Here is a 15,871-nt window from a genome sequence, read left to right as displayed (position 1 = left end):
TTTATTACAATTAAATAATATAGAAATTACAGTGGTACCTCTACTTACGAATTTAATGCGTTCCGAATGCACATTCGTAAGTCGGAAAAAATTGTAAGTCGAATCCCATAGGAATGCATTGGGAGGAAAAATTTGTAAGTCGAAGCAACCCTATCTAAAAATTCATAAGTAGAAAAAATCCTATCTAAACCGCATCCAAGAGGGCGGCCGGAGCTCCGTTCGTAAGTAGAAACATTTGTAAGTAGAGTTATTCATAAGTAGAGGTACCACTGTAAAGGTAAAGGGACCCCTGACCATTAGGTCCAGTCGTGACCGACTCTGGGGTTGCGTGCTCATCTCGCATTATTGGCCGAGGGAGCCAGCATACAGCTTCCAGGTCATGTGGCCAGCATGACAAAGCTGCTTCTGGCAAACCAGAGCAGCACATGGAAACGCCGTTTACCTTCCCGCTGTAGCGGTTCCTATTCATCTACTTGCATTTTGACGTGCTTTCGAACTGCTAGGTTGGCAGGAGCTGGGACCAAGCAACGGGAGCTCACCCCGTCACAGGGATTCGAACCGCCAACCTTCTGATCGGCAAGCCCTAGGCTCAGTGGTTTAACCACAGCACCACCTGGGTCCCTTGGATCTTGGATCTAAACCGCATCCAAGATGGCGGCCGGAGCTCCGTTCGTAAGTAGAAACATTTGTAAGTAGAGTTATTCGTAAGTAGAGGTACCACTGTATGTTGAATAAATAAATACACCATGTCCAAATCACTCCTGAAATTGCTATTTAAAAAGCAACACATACATTAAATGTGATCAGGCATTGACTGCAATGTATGGTTTGGCTGAGAGTTCCAATGTATTTAATTTCATAAATAAAACTAATTATGCTATTCATATGAATCTCAGCCTAGAGTGGATGACTCAATCATATTGAATGTGAAACTAAATATTTGAATATATTGTTAGGAGTTTGTGGGTGCCTTAATTCCCCTATATTGGTGTCAGAAAAGATGTGATGATAAAATGGGCAAGAGATTTTGGGCACAATATTGAATATGATGCATGGTTGAAATTAGGGAAGGAAACTTTGAAATTTACTGCATGTACCGCCCTGAAAGAAAATGTAATGAAAATGATGTACAGGTGGTACTTAACACCGGTGAAATTAGCTAAAATGTACAGGATGAGTAACAAAATTTGCTGGAAATGTAAAGACAAAAATGGTGAATTTTATCATATGTAGTGGACATGAGAGAAGGTAAAAGGATTTTGGGAAATGATATATAATGAGTTGAAAAAGATGTTTAAATATACCTTTCCCAAAAAACTCGAAGCTTTCTTATTAGGTTTAATGGGAGGGGATATAGCTAAGGGAAACCAGAGATTATTTATGTATGCGACAACTGCGGTGAGGACTTTACTAGCCCAAAAATGGAAATTACAGGAGATACCGACGATTGAGGAGTGGCGAACGAAAATGATGGACTGTGCAGAACTGGCAAAGTTGACATGCGGGATTCGAAACCAGGGAGAGACAAAGTTCCAGAGGGAGTGGAGTGAATTCATTGACTATATAGAGAAGAACTGTAGAAGTTTAAAGACACTTGCAGGACTGAAATAAATCCTAGGAAGTGATCTTATTCAGGGTTTTTAAAAGGAACTGCGAGAGAGGAGTGAGAAATAAAGCCGAATGACGGGAGGGAGGGAAGTCATAGCTCGGCAGAGCGAATGAACTGAGATGGGGTATGTAAGATGAAATGCAATGAGATTTTCTTTTTTGATTGTTTGGAAAATTTAATAAAAATTATTTAAAAAATTTTATTGGTGTCAGATCCTCCCCTAAATTCCTGGGTCTAGTGGGTGTTGGAGTTTAATCAAGGCTCTGAGTATTAAAATGGGCTGCCAGATGCTGGATTTAGCCAAACGGGCCAAATCAGTTTCCCATTTAAGCAATCTCCTAGGAGAAGAGCCAGTCTGGAAAACAAAGGGCAAGGTGATGAGCCATTAAGAAGACAAGGTCTGTGCCAGCCAGTCTCCCTTTCCTACCTCCTTTTTTCAACTATCCCTTGCACACAGACAACCATTACCATTTTCATGCCTCATTCTCCCCCCTGTTCTGCAGCCCCCTTTGTGTGCACACCCCATGATGGTATATGTTGCTGTAGCTTTAAATTGAGTAGAATCTTAAGAGCAAGCCAGTCAGTTAGCTTGTTCAGTAGAGAAGGTTAAGTTCAGTTTATGGATGTTGTGTGCATGTGGGTGCTTGCTTGATAATAACATATATTTTCTAAATTATTACTTTGCATCTGGAACATCATGTTGAAGATAGCACATGGTACCAGAAGTGAAATACACTGTGTTAAATTACAATCTCTGCTGTTGTTTAAAACCATCATTTTCCTCCCATTCCCAATTTACCCCTGTCATTATTTAGAAGAGCCACTCATTTCCTTTCCGTACCCCCCCCCCTTCTTGCTGTCCTGAAACTTCTCCCTCTTCCATTCCCTTGCTGTCTCATGTGGGAGATAAAGAATGCACAGCTCTGAAATAATTCATAGTACTTCACTCATACTTCTGCCATTATTCCAAACCACCACTCTTCCGTCAATGTCACCCCCATGCCATGGTTGTGCAACCAGCTTTCACTTTTGCTCCTCTACCCCAACTTGACTTCTGCCACTCATACTTCTGCCATCCAGGATTGTGATGAGGCACTACAAATCCTCCAAGGTAGGCTGCACAGAGATATTCTTACATTTTTCTTACAGACGCAGCCCATGTTCATTTGCAGAAAGCTCTCACATCCATGTGGACTGGTTCCTTTTTCTTACACTAGCTTCAGCTTGACTGCAAACTGTATTTCCTGTTCTGACACAGTACATGTGTTGAAATAGCATTCTTACTGTACATGTGTTGAAATAGCATCATCAGACAAATTTTTGTTACATTTTTATGTGTAACTATGTTTATATGTAACTGTACTTTTGTAATATTTTGTAACAGATTAATTTGTCCGTTGTTGTTTTTTGTAGATATATATTTTTAATATATTAAGTGGTTCAAAAATTATTTAATCATAATAATGAAATTTTGTCTTATTAAATACCTGTTAATGACAACTGAGCAGTTATGAATATTATTTAAGCTACATTGCCACATGGTTTCCAGTAGCCCCTTTCTGAAAGGCTGCTCAGCTACTGCCAAATGTCCCATCAATCTACTGCTGGGTTCTAACCCACTATTTGGGGACAGCTCTGCTAAAAGCAACACTGGTTGTATTTGCCATCTTGTTCACCACTACTCCTGAACTGATTCCTCTTCTTTAGGCTGGCAATCATCAAATAATGGAAAAGATTTTGTACAAAAGCTCTTGAAGTAGGCAGTAAGCACACCCCAACTGCAGTACAAGACACATTCTGAAGTCATACCTGTAGGTGACTTTCTCTTCAGTGCCAGGCTCATCTTTTTCCCAGATCAAAGCCACTCTCTCTGGAGAGTGTTGTGCATGCCGGTCCAAGCAGTTAACTGCACAGAAACAAATTATAAAAAAGCAACATTTACAGTAGATTCTAAAGTGTCAGATTTGATAATCAAGTTGTGCTATTAATATTTTTAAAACATAATGAACAAATATAATTTATTTAAAGAGCCTCTGATCATGCAAATCTACAATAATGTCCCAATGAAAGAGTCAAGAGCTGGCATCCCCAAACTTCAGCCCTCCAGAAGTTTTGGACTACAATTCCCATCTTCCTCGACTACTGGTCCTGCTAGCTAGGGATCATGGGAGTTGTAGGCCAAAACATCTGGAGGGCCGCAGTTTGGGGATGCCTGGTCAAGAGTATCAAAGTACAGTATTCAGATGATTTCAGTATTAAAATAAATGAAATTGCACTGTACATCAGTTTAGTTCATAAACATATAGTCAAGCATCTACAAGAATTCTGAGGTAGTAAATGTAAGGATGTCATTAGATGTTGTTTTGTTGTTTAGTCGTTTAGTCGGGTCCGACTCTTCATGACCCCATGGACTAGACGCAGGCATGTCAAACCTGCGGCCCTCCAGATGTTTTGGACTACAATTCCCATCTTCCCCAACCACTGGTCCTGCTAGCTAGGGATCATGGGAGTTGTAGGCCAAAACATCTGGAGGGCCGCAGGTTTGACATGCCTGGGAGCACTCCTGTCTTCCACTGCCTCCTGCAGTTTGGTCAGAACCATGTCCGTAGCTTCGAGAACACTGTCCAACCATCTCATCCTCTGTTGTCCCCTTCTCCTTGTGCTCTCAATCTTTCCCAGTATCAGGGTCTTTTCCAGGGAGTCTTCTCTTCTCATGAGGTGGCCAAAGTATTGGAGGTTCAGGATCTGTCCTTCCAGTGAGCACTGAGGGCTGATTTCCTTAAGAATGGATAGGTTTGATCAGGCATCCTCAGATCTCTCACTGCCTCCATTTCTTCCCCTTCTATTTCCCAGGAGGCGATGGGACCAGTGGTCATGATATTGGTTTTTTTGATGTTGAGCCTCAGACCATATTTTGTGCTCTCCTTTCACACTCATTAAAAGGTTCTTTAATTCCTCCTCACTTTCTGCCATCAAGGTTGTGTCATCAGCATATCTGAGGTTGTTGATATTTCTTCTGGCAATCTTAATTCTGGCTTGGGATTCATCCAGTCCAGCCTTTCGCATGATGAATTCTGCATGTAAGTTAAATAAGCAGGGAGACAATGTACAACCTTGTCTTATTCCTTTCACAATTTTGAACCAATCAGTTATTCCGTATTCAGTTCTAACTGTAGCTTCTTGTCCCACATAGAGATTTCTCAGGAGACAGATGAGGTGATCAGGCACTCCCATTTCTTTAAGAACTTGCCATAGGTTTGCTGTGGTCGACACAGTCAAATGCTTTTGCGTAGTCAATGAAGCAGAAGTAGATGTTTTTCTGGAACTCTCTAGCTTTCTCCATAATCCAGCGCATATTTGCAATTTGGTCTCTGGTTCCTCTGCCCCTTCGAAATCCAGCTTGCATTAGATACGGTTGCCATATACAGTTGTTGAAACTTTGACAGTATGATTCTGTTTATAACACAAGATGGCCATAACTGACTAACTCCCTTCATGGGTTGTTGATGTTCTTTGTAGTTTAGACCACCTACAGTCTAAAACCAGACCAACAAGAGCTATGTGATTGGTATGTAAGCCAGGAATATATGCATAATATTTATCTATTTATTGAAAAATATAGCCTCTAGCTAAGGCTTGGATAGGAGAGGCAGAGCAACAGGGCATTGGAAAGACAAGAGACTAAAAGTCATTTGGTTAATGTAGCGCTCCCCCCTGCCTGCATTCTCTCTGCTAAATATTACAATTATGTGGAGGGATTGGAATGCGCATAACATACTGAAAGGAGTCCTGCCTCCTAAGCACAGGATGATTGATACACACAATTCTTCCTCAGCTTTGAGTTTAGCCCCCTCCTTCCAGCATTTAAAGGCTAGGAAATCCAGCCTTTTAAAATCAATGTTGAAGTTTGGCCATCAGATTTTGCAGTAGACAGCTGTTTTGCGGTAATTATGTTTCACCATTCTAAAAATGCATATGTTTTGTAATTATAAGATCATGTTTTGGAAACCTAATACTGTAGTGTTGTGCTCTTCAGCCAATCCCTTCAATGCCCTTGTTGGTGTCCTTTTCTTCTAATTTGACCCTAAGGGAGTCCTCTATTTACAAATACTGTAATCAACCATCAAGGACAGTTCTTCACTGTACAAAGCTTAGAGAAACTTTACTGGGAAAATTATGCAGTAAAATACTTAATTCCACAGTATGTCCCCCCCCCCAATGCCTGAAACCAAATATCACATCCTTGAAAATTAAGGCTTCTTCAATAAACAAAAGCAGCACTAGAGTCCTTTAATTATTCCAGCCACGTTCAAGTACCTTTTCAACTCTTATGTGTATAGCAATGGTAGCTTAATTAGGTCATTTAACTGTTCTCTTCCTTAATATTTAACATTTAAATGGTTTTCATGACCTTGATTATTCCTATACACTGGTGACTTGATTGAGAATTGCTTTTTAGCTAAATTCTACCACCTGGGTCCCACAGGGAAAACCATAGCTTTAACTATATGGACCTTTGTTGGCAAGGGGATGTCTCTGCTTTCTTCAGCAATTACGGAAGTATAAATAACAAAAATGAAGATTAACCAATAGAAAAACAGTTCTATGAGCTTTAAAATTGATTCTGTTACTTTAATGGGATGGACAAGCCATGCACCCTCAGTCCCTGCCTTATTTTTCATTTGGAACAGACTATTACTCCCACATGTTGTCCTGCTTTGAAAGAAGCTGAATATACCAAAGGTTTTCCCTAGCTATTTGTCTTGGTAATTTTCTTTTTTTCCCTTTGGCAAAGATTATTCAAAGTAGAATTATAAGTTTAATGCTAAACATAATGAATCTGTGACTGTAGACGTTGAGCACATTCAATTACATATTGAAAAATTAAGGAAAAATAGTGAAAGATGAAACTTTCCAAGAGTCTGGAGGTTCTAACTGTACAATGTTAGGGACCAACAATGGGAGAGTGCTATTGCATTCGTGCCTTGCTTGTGAATTTCCCAGAGGCAACTGATTCTGCTGTCAAAGACATAAAGTGTGTGTTAGACTGTGTAGCTTTGGTAGATGAGAACTGAACATTTTGGCTTTAGCACCCCAAAATTGCTTTTTTAATAGCTGCTTTTCTCCTGTAAAGTTGTTTATAATACCAGGATCTTAATTTTTGTTGTGTTCAGTAATACAGGTACTAAAGAATAGGTGATAGTGCCTCTCAGCATGTGCTATGCAGAGTGCTGATCCCTCACTGCCAAATGATTTTGTGTCCAATCAATAAGGTTCTAATTGTAATCACGGTTTTAACTAGCAATAACAAGGTAATAAGATTTTAAATCCACAGTGGTTCATTATAAAGTAAGTGGCTCTGAATCCCTCTTATAGGAACTGGTATCCCCATGTCTGTTTGCTGCTAGCTGTGATTGCATAAACAGTGGCTATCACCACCCACCACTAAAACTGAATGCTAACCTTAGCAAATGAGGCACATGAGATGATACACATTCATCAAAAGCTCAGACTACACAGTAATCTTATATGGGACACGGGTGGCGCTGTGGTCTAAACCACTGAGCCTAGGGCTTGCCGATCAGAAGGTCGGCGGTTCGAATCCCTGTGACGGGGTGAGCTCCCGTTGCTTGGTCCCAGCTCCTGCCAACCTAGCAGTTTGAAAGCACGTCAAAGTGAAAGTAGATAAATAGGAACCGCTACAGCGGGAAGGTAAACGGTGTTTCCGTGTGCTGCTCTAGTTTGCGAGAAGCGGCTTTGTCATGCTGGCCACATGACCTGGAAGCTATACGCCGGCTCCCTCGGCCAATAATGCGAGATGAGCGCGCAACCCCAGAGTCGGTCACGACTGGACCCAATGGTCAGGGGTCCCTTTACCTTTACCTTATGGTTTTCCCTGTAGTGATGTATGGAAGTGAGAGCTGGACCATAAAGAAGGCTGATCGCCGAAGAATTGATGTTTTTGAATTATGGTGCTGGAGGAGACTCTTGAGCAGGCATAGGCAACCTTGGCTCTCCAGATGTTTTGGAACATGATCCCTAGCTAACAGGGCCAGTGGTCAGGGATCATGGGAGGTTTAGTTCCAAAACATCTGGCGAGCCAAAGTTGCCTATGCCTGCTCTTGAGATTCCCTTGGACTGCAAGAAGATCAAACCTATCCATTCTGAAGGAAATCAGCCCTGAGTGCTCACTGAAGCTGAGGCTCCAATACTTTGGCCACCTCATGAGAAGAGAAGACTCCCTGGAAAAGACCCTGATGTTGGGAAAGATTGGGGGCACAAGGAGAAGAGGACAAGATGGTTGGACAATGTTCTCGAAGCCACCAACATGAGTCTGACCAAACTGCAGGAGGCAGTGGAAGACAGGAATGCCGGCGTGCTCTGGTCCATGGGGTCACGAAGAGTCAGACACGACTAAACAACTAAACAACAATTGCTGAAATATCATAAACCATTATGACATGGCAAAAAGGAAAAGGGGTGCAGGAACAAAACAAAAATCAGTCTCATGATAAGTACATAATATTGGGAGAGGTTGTGGGTCATTTTTTCAATAGTCAACTGTGGTCAAGTTAGATTTTTATTTTTTAAAAAAATTGTCACAAATTTTAGTATTACAGACACTGCAGAAAACCAATAATAAAGAGAAATCACATCCTCATCTGCTAGCAGTTTGTTTCGTTTACTATCCAAGTTTTAAGAGGAGGAGAGGCGGGCACAATAGTGCTTCTACCACAAAGCCAAGTTCAACTTCCACAGATGAGGCTTCCTAGCAACAAGCATTCTATGTACCAGAAAAATGTAGTGCCCATAGCAACTATTTGAGAGGAATTTGTGTTGAATTAGGTGGTTAGCACCATCACCAACTACAGCTCCTTGAGCTTTCCATGTTTCAGTATTGATGCATTCACTCTGTCTGTAGAATCATGTAAAAGTACATACAGTATATGTCTTACAATGCCTTTATTTATACATGTCTTACTTTTAACAGCAGAATTTTCAAAAATCTAACAATATATTTTCTTTTGCAAGGAAAGCTGCTGGAAGCTGTTTCATTTACATTTTTATGGCATTGCATAGCTTTTTGATAGGACAACACCTTATTTTCTACTAGTCAAACTAAGTCCATCCTCTATCTAGCTTGTTAATGCAACAATTACAAATGAATCAGCCCAAACTAGAAAAAATGGCCAAATCTAGTTTTAAAACAGAGTGTAGTTTCCAGAAGATCTGAGGTCAGCCAGGCGGTTAAAACGTTGTGGAGCAGATGTGAAGAGTCTAAAACAATGAAGGAAGCAAGTGGTGGTCTGTTTTTTTAACAACTCTGTGGAAAAACAGGACAGCAAATTAAAGGGCTTTGGGGTCTAATTTTCTTTTTAGTGGAGCACAGTAACCCCAGATGGGGTTGGAATTATGGATCTAACAAGTTAATACTACCATAGTTACAGGTAGGTAGCCGTGTTGGTCTGATGTAGTCGAAACATAATAAAAAAATTCCTTCCAGTAGCACCTTACAGACCAACTAAGTTTGTCATTGGTATGAGCTTTCGTGTGCATGCACATACTGTTATTTACAGTATTTGTGCGTAACTGTTTGAATATAACTGCAAAGTCTATGCATAAAATGTTTGTAGGCCAATGTGAAATGACATGCACTTTGCAGCCAACATCAAGGGACTATGCTCATTCTCAGGGTTAATCAATGGAAAAAGCTGCCACCTGAAATAATCATAAATCAATTAATATAGGCATATCCCCTCTATTAGGGAAACCTATATGGCAGTCTCAAATGTTGAAAGATATGCTTTTAGTATATATCCCACCTATGTGCATCATAATCACACACACACACACACACACACGGAAATGATACTCATTTTGTTCCGCTTCCCACACTCTCAATATGGTACACAGCAAGCAACCAATAGTATGCAAAATTGCCACCCAAATGTGCTCTCAGAGAGCTTTAAGAAATTATGACTTTAATACCTGCAAAAGTTCTTTAAAAGTTCTTTGTAAGTTCTTTGGGACAGGAACCTGTCTTTTGTTCATATTACTTTGGAGGCAATAATGCTTCTCACTACTAGTTGCTAGAATACACAGGAGGGGAGAGTGCTCCTGTGCTCATGTTCTGCTCCTTGGTTTCCCACAGGCATCTGGCTGGCCACTATGAGAACAGGATGCTGAACTAGATGGGTCAAAGGCCTGATCCTGCAGGCTATTCTTCTGTTCTTATAATCTGCCTTTTACGTTGATAAATGACTATATAGACAAGGGAGGCCCTGCAATGCTTGCTCAACCGCATTCCATGTGGTATTTCCAAGCACCAATGGAAATGTCCAGGGGAGATAAAATGCCCCCCCCGCCATCCCACAGCAAAGTATTTAAATGCTATTAATTTGTAAGATGAAAATGCTGCTTCCCTCACAAGAACCGCAGCAGCAAAAAACATGTCATATGAGAATGACGAGCCGCCAGTGACCTCAAACCCAATGAAATAAAAATAATGAGCAATTCACTTATTTGCATATTGCTTTCCCTGCCAGCAAATCTTTAAGGAAGGCCACCTGCATCACACAAAACAAAGGTTGCTTCCATTATGTGAGCTGACAATTGCTGAGAAAGCCTGTTTGTCTACTTTGAACTCACAGGGTCACATTGGCTTTCACAAATGCACGGCAGATGGCAGGGAGAAAATGTGTTTTAAAATTGAAGATGCATTATCCCAAGAGCCACAGCTAATTCCCCCCCCCCTTTATGTTGACTCTTCGAGGTCTTGCAGATGCCAAAGATATTTGAACTTGGAGCATTATGCACTGGAAAAAACTTGTGTAGTCTTACAACTCGTGCGGGCTTCTTGAGCTCAGCTCCAGAAGTCCCACCCTCAGGCCCTAAAACTTGTTTTTCGCACCAGGGCCGATCTAGAAGGCCCGACCTGACACAATGCAGGTGCCTCTGAGCATCTGCAGAGCGCATTCGACCCCTTATTTTCTTTCTCTTCGCCGTAAAAACAGCCACCGCGCCACTTCGCAGGCACCCGGCTTTCCAGATCACTTGGGTGGTGACTTCCAGGCACTGAAGTAGATAAGCTTTCGAAACCTGAAGGACTCGAAGAATAAGAAGAGGGACCGAAAAGAGATATATATATATAAGATGTGCGCGCGCCAGGGGCAACTGCTCGCCCCTCCTGCCAAAGGAAGGCGCTCCTTACCCGCCACATTTAAGCGGCCGCCCAAGAACCAGCGGACGCGGCCCTGCGCGAAATCCCACTCGCAGTCGGTGTGGTGCGCGGCGTCCCACAGCAGCGCCTCCTGAGCCAGCGCCCCCCAGAAAGCCCCGGGCGCCTCGGCCGCCCTCCGGGACACCTCGTCATAGCTCCCCCTCAGGAAGGGGTCGCTCGCCTGAGAGAGGCAACGGCCGCCGCTGAGGAGGCGGGCGCCCGAAGGCCATCCCCAGTGGGCGCCCGGCCAGCTCCGGCTCCACCACGGAAGCCTCCCTCGCCTCCTGCTCAGGGCGCTCCGCAAGTGGCTCAGGGCAGCAGCCGCGGACGGTGTGGCTGCCATAAGGCCGCCGGCGAAGGTTTGGCAGGTGTGTGTAGCAGCGCGGGGCGCTGAAACTGGCTCGGCGCCGCCTCCGAGGAGGCGAAGAAGGGGAAGTGACTTTCGAAACCGCTCTCCTGAGGCGGAGTTGGCCCAGGCCCAGCCAAGTTGGCCCTGCGCGCTTCCTCCTTCGCCTCACCACGCCTTTCCCGCCCTTTCCCCCTTCCCCTTAGGCTGCATCTCCTGAGGCGAAAGAGGAACTGAGCGGGAGTGTTCGGCCGCTTTAGCAGAAGGGAATTTTTTTTTTTAAAAAAAAGTCGTCTGTGGAACAACTGAAAAATTCCTGAGTTTCGGGAACTGCCGCAGCTCGTAGCGGTTAAACCTTGAGGCGGGATTCGAAAAAAAGTTCAAAAATCGGCACTCAGCCGCGGCCGAAGCTGAGGGCGACCCCATTTGGGCTGGTATCTCACTCACTCACTCAGCCTCACCTGCATCACAGGTTTGTTGAGGAGGAAAAGCATATTCTCTGTAAACCGCACGTTTTGAGCTGCAGCTTCTGCCGCAGCCGAAAAGCAAAACGACTCTGTCTTGCGTATGATCTCTTAAGATTGAGACCTGAACTTCTATTCAGAAACGCTAATTGCAAACGTTGGAAAGGTGGGTGTGTAAATAAATTTCGACTGGTGCGGTACCTTAAGGTTTGGCAAGGTGCTTTTTTCCAAAGAGAAATTGACACAAAGCTAGGCGTAAGTAACCAGGGGGCAAAAGATAAAATATGGAAATTGTTTTATCAATTACTCATGTGTGAAGTGTAATGCTTTCCCTCGGACCCCCAACATACGCTAACTATGGACCTTTTGAACTATGGTATTTGCCTCATCTCGAAATCCTGTGGAGAAAGTGTGGCAGCGTGTATAGCTGTTGAGGTGTCTTAATCTCAGCCAAAGCACCCGATAGATGTCACAGAAAAACCAAGTGATAGGTGGACAAAATATACAGTATTGTCATGCCTCTCTAGTAATGCATATACTGCCACCGAGCTTTGTACCCATTTCTCATCCAGATTATATTAGAAATAATTATTACGTTAGTGATGTATGATTATTTTTATTAAGCAGATAGGATTCCATGTTTGTTCAGACTTAAATTACATCTACTTGCATTTTTCGCACATTAAATTATCTTTTATTTAAAATCAGACTTGGTCCAATCCACTGTTCATTAAGGAATTCCTGGTTAAAAAGGTAAAGGGACCCCTTACCGTTAGGTCCAGTCGCGGACGATTCTGGGGTTGCGGTGCACATCTTGCCTTACTGGCCAAGGGAGCCGGCGTACAGCTTCCAGGTCATGTGGTCAGCATGACTAAGCCACTTCTGGCGAACCACACAAAAAGCCAAGAGAAGGGATGGAAAAGGGAACATGTAGCCCCTCTAACGTTATTTTACTACGACTCCCATGATCCCTGACCATTGCCTATGCTGACTAGAAGTGATGGGAGCTGGCGTTCAACAACATCTGGAAGGCCATAGGTTCCGTGCTTCTGCTCTAGGGGAATATATTCAATGCCTTTTCTGTTTCTTCATTTTTCCAGATCACGATTTCAGTTCTGTATCAACAGTGTTTAAGACTGAGTTTGAAAATGTGATATTGCCAACATATTTGGGATGGTATGAAGGAGGAGGAGGATTAAACACTACTTTCCCTCTACAGTTCTGGAACTCAGCTCTCATTGAATTGCTATTCCCATACTAATCACTGAGATACTTATGCTTTATTTGGAAACCATTTACCATCTGTTGAGCCTTCATTATTCATTCAAAAAAATCTGTTTGCAGGAAATTGTATGCTGGCTGCTGAAAGAGTACTGTAATTATTTCTACTAATGGTGATAATTGGTTTCATTTTGTGAACTGGGGAATGCTACCTTTACAGTTCTCTGTTTAAGAGGATTGTGTTTTCCACAGAAACAGATCTAATTCATGTGTTCACTTGAATGGAGCAGACCAACAGAAGACTAATCAGAGAAGGCTGTTTGGCACCACCCCTGCCTGGTCTACTCTCCCAGGCAGCAAGATAGCATCCATGTTTTGTTGCTTGCATCAGTTTGTTCACTGAGATTTGCCTCCAGATAAGCGAGTGTTTGTGCTGATTGCAGTACAAGATATTGGTTGATTGTTGGCTGAGTGAATACAGTTGAGGTGTGGCCCGGGCTGTGGTCCAGAGCCTGCCTTGCTAAAAGAACAGGCTCTGCTGTGAGTGGCAGAGTTGACACCAAAGGGGATTGCTAATTTGGTTCGAATCCACTCGATGTGGTCAACTCCTATTGTTCTGTCCCAGCTTGTGCCAGCCTAGCAGTTTGAAAGCAGACTAGTGCAAGTAGATAAATAGGTATTGCTGCGGCAGGAAGGTAAACAGCGTTTCCATGTGCTCTGGCTTCCATCACGGTGTTCTGTTGCACCAGAAGTCATGCTGGCCACATGACACGGAGAGCTGTCTGTGGACAAACGCTGACTCCCTCTGCCTTATGTGAGATGAGTGCCGCACCCCATAGTCACATTTGACTGGACTTAACCATCCAGGTTTACCTTTTTTACCTGTTGATTTGGGGAGTCATGGGGCATCTCCTACTGTCAGTCAGGCTATGGAATTGTAGGCAGGCACTTTGGGAGGCAACCTGGGGTGAGAGTCTGGTAGAGGGGAAGTTTGGTTGGGTGGTGTTCCCACTCAGTAATGTGGGAAATGGACTGAGGATTAAATCTGTAGATTTAGATCTAAAACTCCTCTCCCAACATGCATGCAAGAAATACAAAAAGAAAAACGGGTTGTGAAGTCTTTTTAGCAGAGTAAAACATTTGTAAGTTTTGCAGCTCATTAAAGTTTAGGAATTAGCCAATTACACATTTTAATCCCAACCTCCATTCCAAATAATGAGCTACATTTTTTTAGTAAGATAAATGAAGAAAGGGTTTACTTACATTTCAATGCAGGCAGCAAATACAGCAAAATAGTGAGCAAAAATACTTATAAGTTACAGTAAAATAAAAGTTGGTAGTCTTAGCTAACATAGCTTAATGCAGGAACTTTAGTCATGCACATCTGGTTATCTTTGAGTCATGGTGGAAAGAGAGAGTCTCCTCACAGGCAGAAGGAAATAGAAAGGATTGTCTCCTTTGTTATATAGTTCCTAATGGAAGTGACCACACACAGAGGTCCTCTCTAGGAAGTTAAAAAAACTCTCTGTCCACAAGCCCTGTGCTTGTCTAGCAAAACATGCATTTGTGATAATTGACCGCAAGCCTCACAAGTAAGGTACAAGGGGAGGAGTGTTGAAGTGGACTCAACATCCTCTTGGCATATGGTATGTTATGTGCCTACTACTGGGCCTTAGTTTGTTGTGACCCTAATCTCCCAGTTGTACCTGGTGATATTGAATGATGGTTCTAAAACATGTCTGGGTAAGCAGGTAGCTGAAAAGTTCCATGATTTGTGGATGAGCAGGCCAACCAAGTGTGTATTGCTGGGGAGGCCAGATCTGACTCTGTTCTGATGGATTTTAACCATATACAGTATTCGGACTCACAACTTCTAGCTGTGAGCACCAATAAACAGATGAAGTTCGCCACTTTACCTCAGAGCACACTCTCCAGAACTGACAATTAGGAATAACAGTTACCAAGGAAGACTTCTCCCCACCCCTCTCCACTGAGTCAGGAGATTGACAGAAAAGGGAGAGATGAAAATACTAACATGCTCTGCCTACCTGGGTATTCAGTACGACATCAGCCCGGACTGGAGGGGGTGAGGAGGTGTTGCTGTAGTGCATAGGGGCTTACTTTCCACCACCAGGAAACCTCCCTCTAAGAGTGGTACTGAAGGACCTGCATCTGGTGTTGGGCCAAAGAGACAGGTTAGAGGTGCTGTTGGTGTACCACCCACCCTGCTGTTCATCAGCTATCCTGACTTAGCTGATCAAGGCTGTCCTAGGTGTTGTGTTGGAGGAACCCAGAACTGTGGTTTGGGGTGACTTCAACATCCAGTCTGAGGGTGTATCAGGTCTGGCTCAGGAGTTTATAGCAACCATGGGCCTGTCTCAAATGGTCATTGGTCCAATGCAGGAGTGGAGGACCAGTTAGGAAGGTCTGCCCTTGGATAGTGATGGAATCTGATAGATTCCTGACTGTGCGGGGGAGGGTGTCCAATGGATAGAGCAGAGGATCTTGTTGAGTCTCTAGTTTTGTTATGGAATGGTGAGACCATGTGGCCATTTACACAATCCCTCCTGAGGGTCCTCTCAAGTGTTGTGGAGTCTAGAGTTTTTGGTTTGAAAGTGGAAAGCTAGCTTCAGATTTCTATTCAGCAGAGCACTGTAGCATGAGGAGTGAAGATACAGGCCAATATCTATGGGCATACAAATAATGCATTTCTCTCACCAGTGAGAATCCACAAAGACAGTGCCACACATTTTTATGTCCATGTTTAAAGCCTTCCATGTTGGTGGCCACCTCTGCCTCCTGTGGAAGCAAGTTCCATAGTTTAACTGCACTGTGTGAATAAGTAGTTTCTTTTATCTATCCTGAATCTTCCAATATTCAGCTTCATTGGATGTCTATGTGTTGTAGTGCTATACTTTTCTCTATCCATAGAATCATAGAATCATAGAATCATAGAATCATAGAGTTGGAAGAGACCACAAGGGCCATCCAGTCCAACCCCCTGCCAAGCA

At 43.1% G+C, this 15,871-nt stretch overlaps 1 protein-coding gene across 3 annotated transcripts in view; it reads right to left on the bottom strand.

Annotated features, from left to right (window-relative positions):
* The window catches only part of ACSS1 (acyl-CoA synthetase short chain family member 1), a 35,055-nt gene extending 23,761 nt beyond the window's left edge, over positions 1-11,294 (bottom strand). The window contains exons 1-2 of one of the 3 annotated variants that reach the window (XM_035111059.2): positions 10,821-11,294; positions 3,419-3,515 (exon numbers count right to left, since the gene is read on the bottom strand). In XM_035111059.2, coding sequence (XP_034966950.2) covers positions 3,419-3,515; positions 10,821-11,172 — 449 coding nt within the window. In that variant the 5' untranslated portion in view covers positions 11,173-11,294. Of the gene's footprint in view, positions 1-3,418; positions 4,042-10,820 lie in introns of those variants that run through there. The other 2 variants (XM_035111060.2, XM_060273087.1) reach the window with 2 other exon arrangements.
* Positions 11,295-15,871: the final 4,577 nt, after the last annotated feature.

Source organism: Zootoca vivipara, chromosome 3 (assembly GCF_963506605.1).
Source record: "Zootoca vivipara chromosome 3, rZooViv1.1, whole genome shotgun sequence".
Lineage (NCBI taxonomy): Eukaryota > Metazoa > Chordata > Lepidosauria > Squamata > Lacertidae > Zootoca > Zootoca vivipara.
Note: the sequence above shows the minus strand (reverse complement) of the source record. Positions and strands in the feature narration are given on the sequence as shown.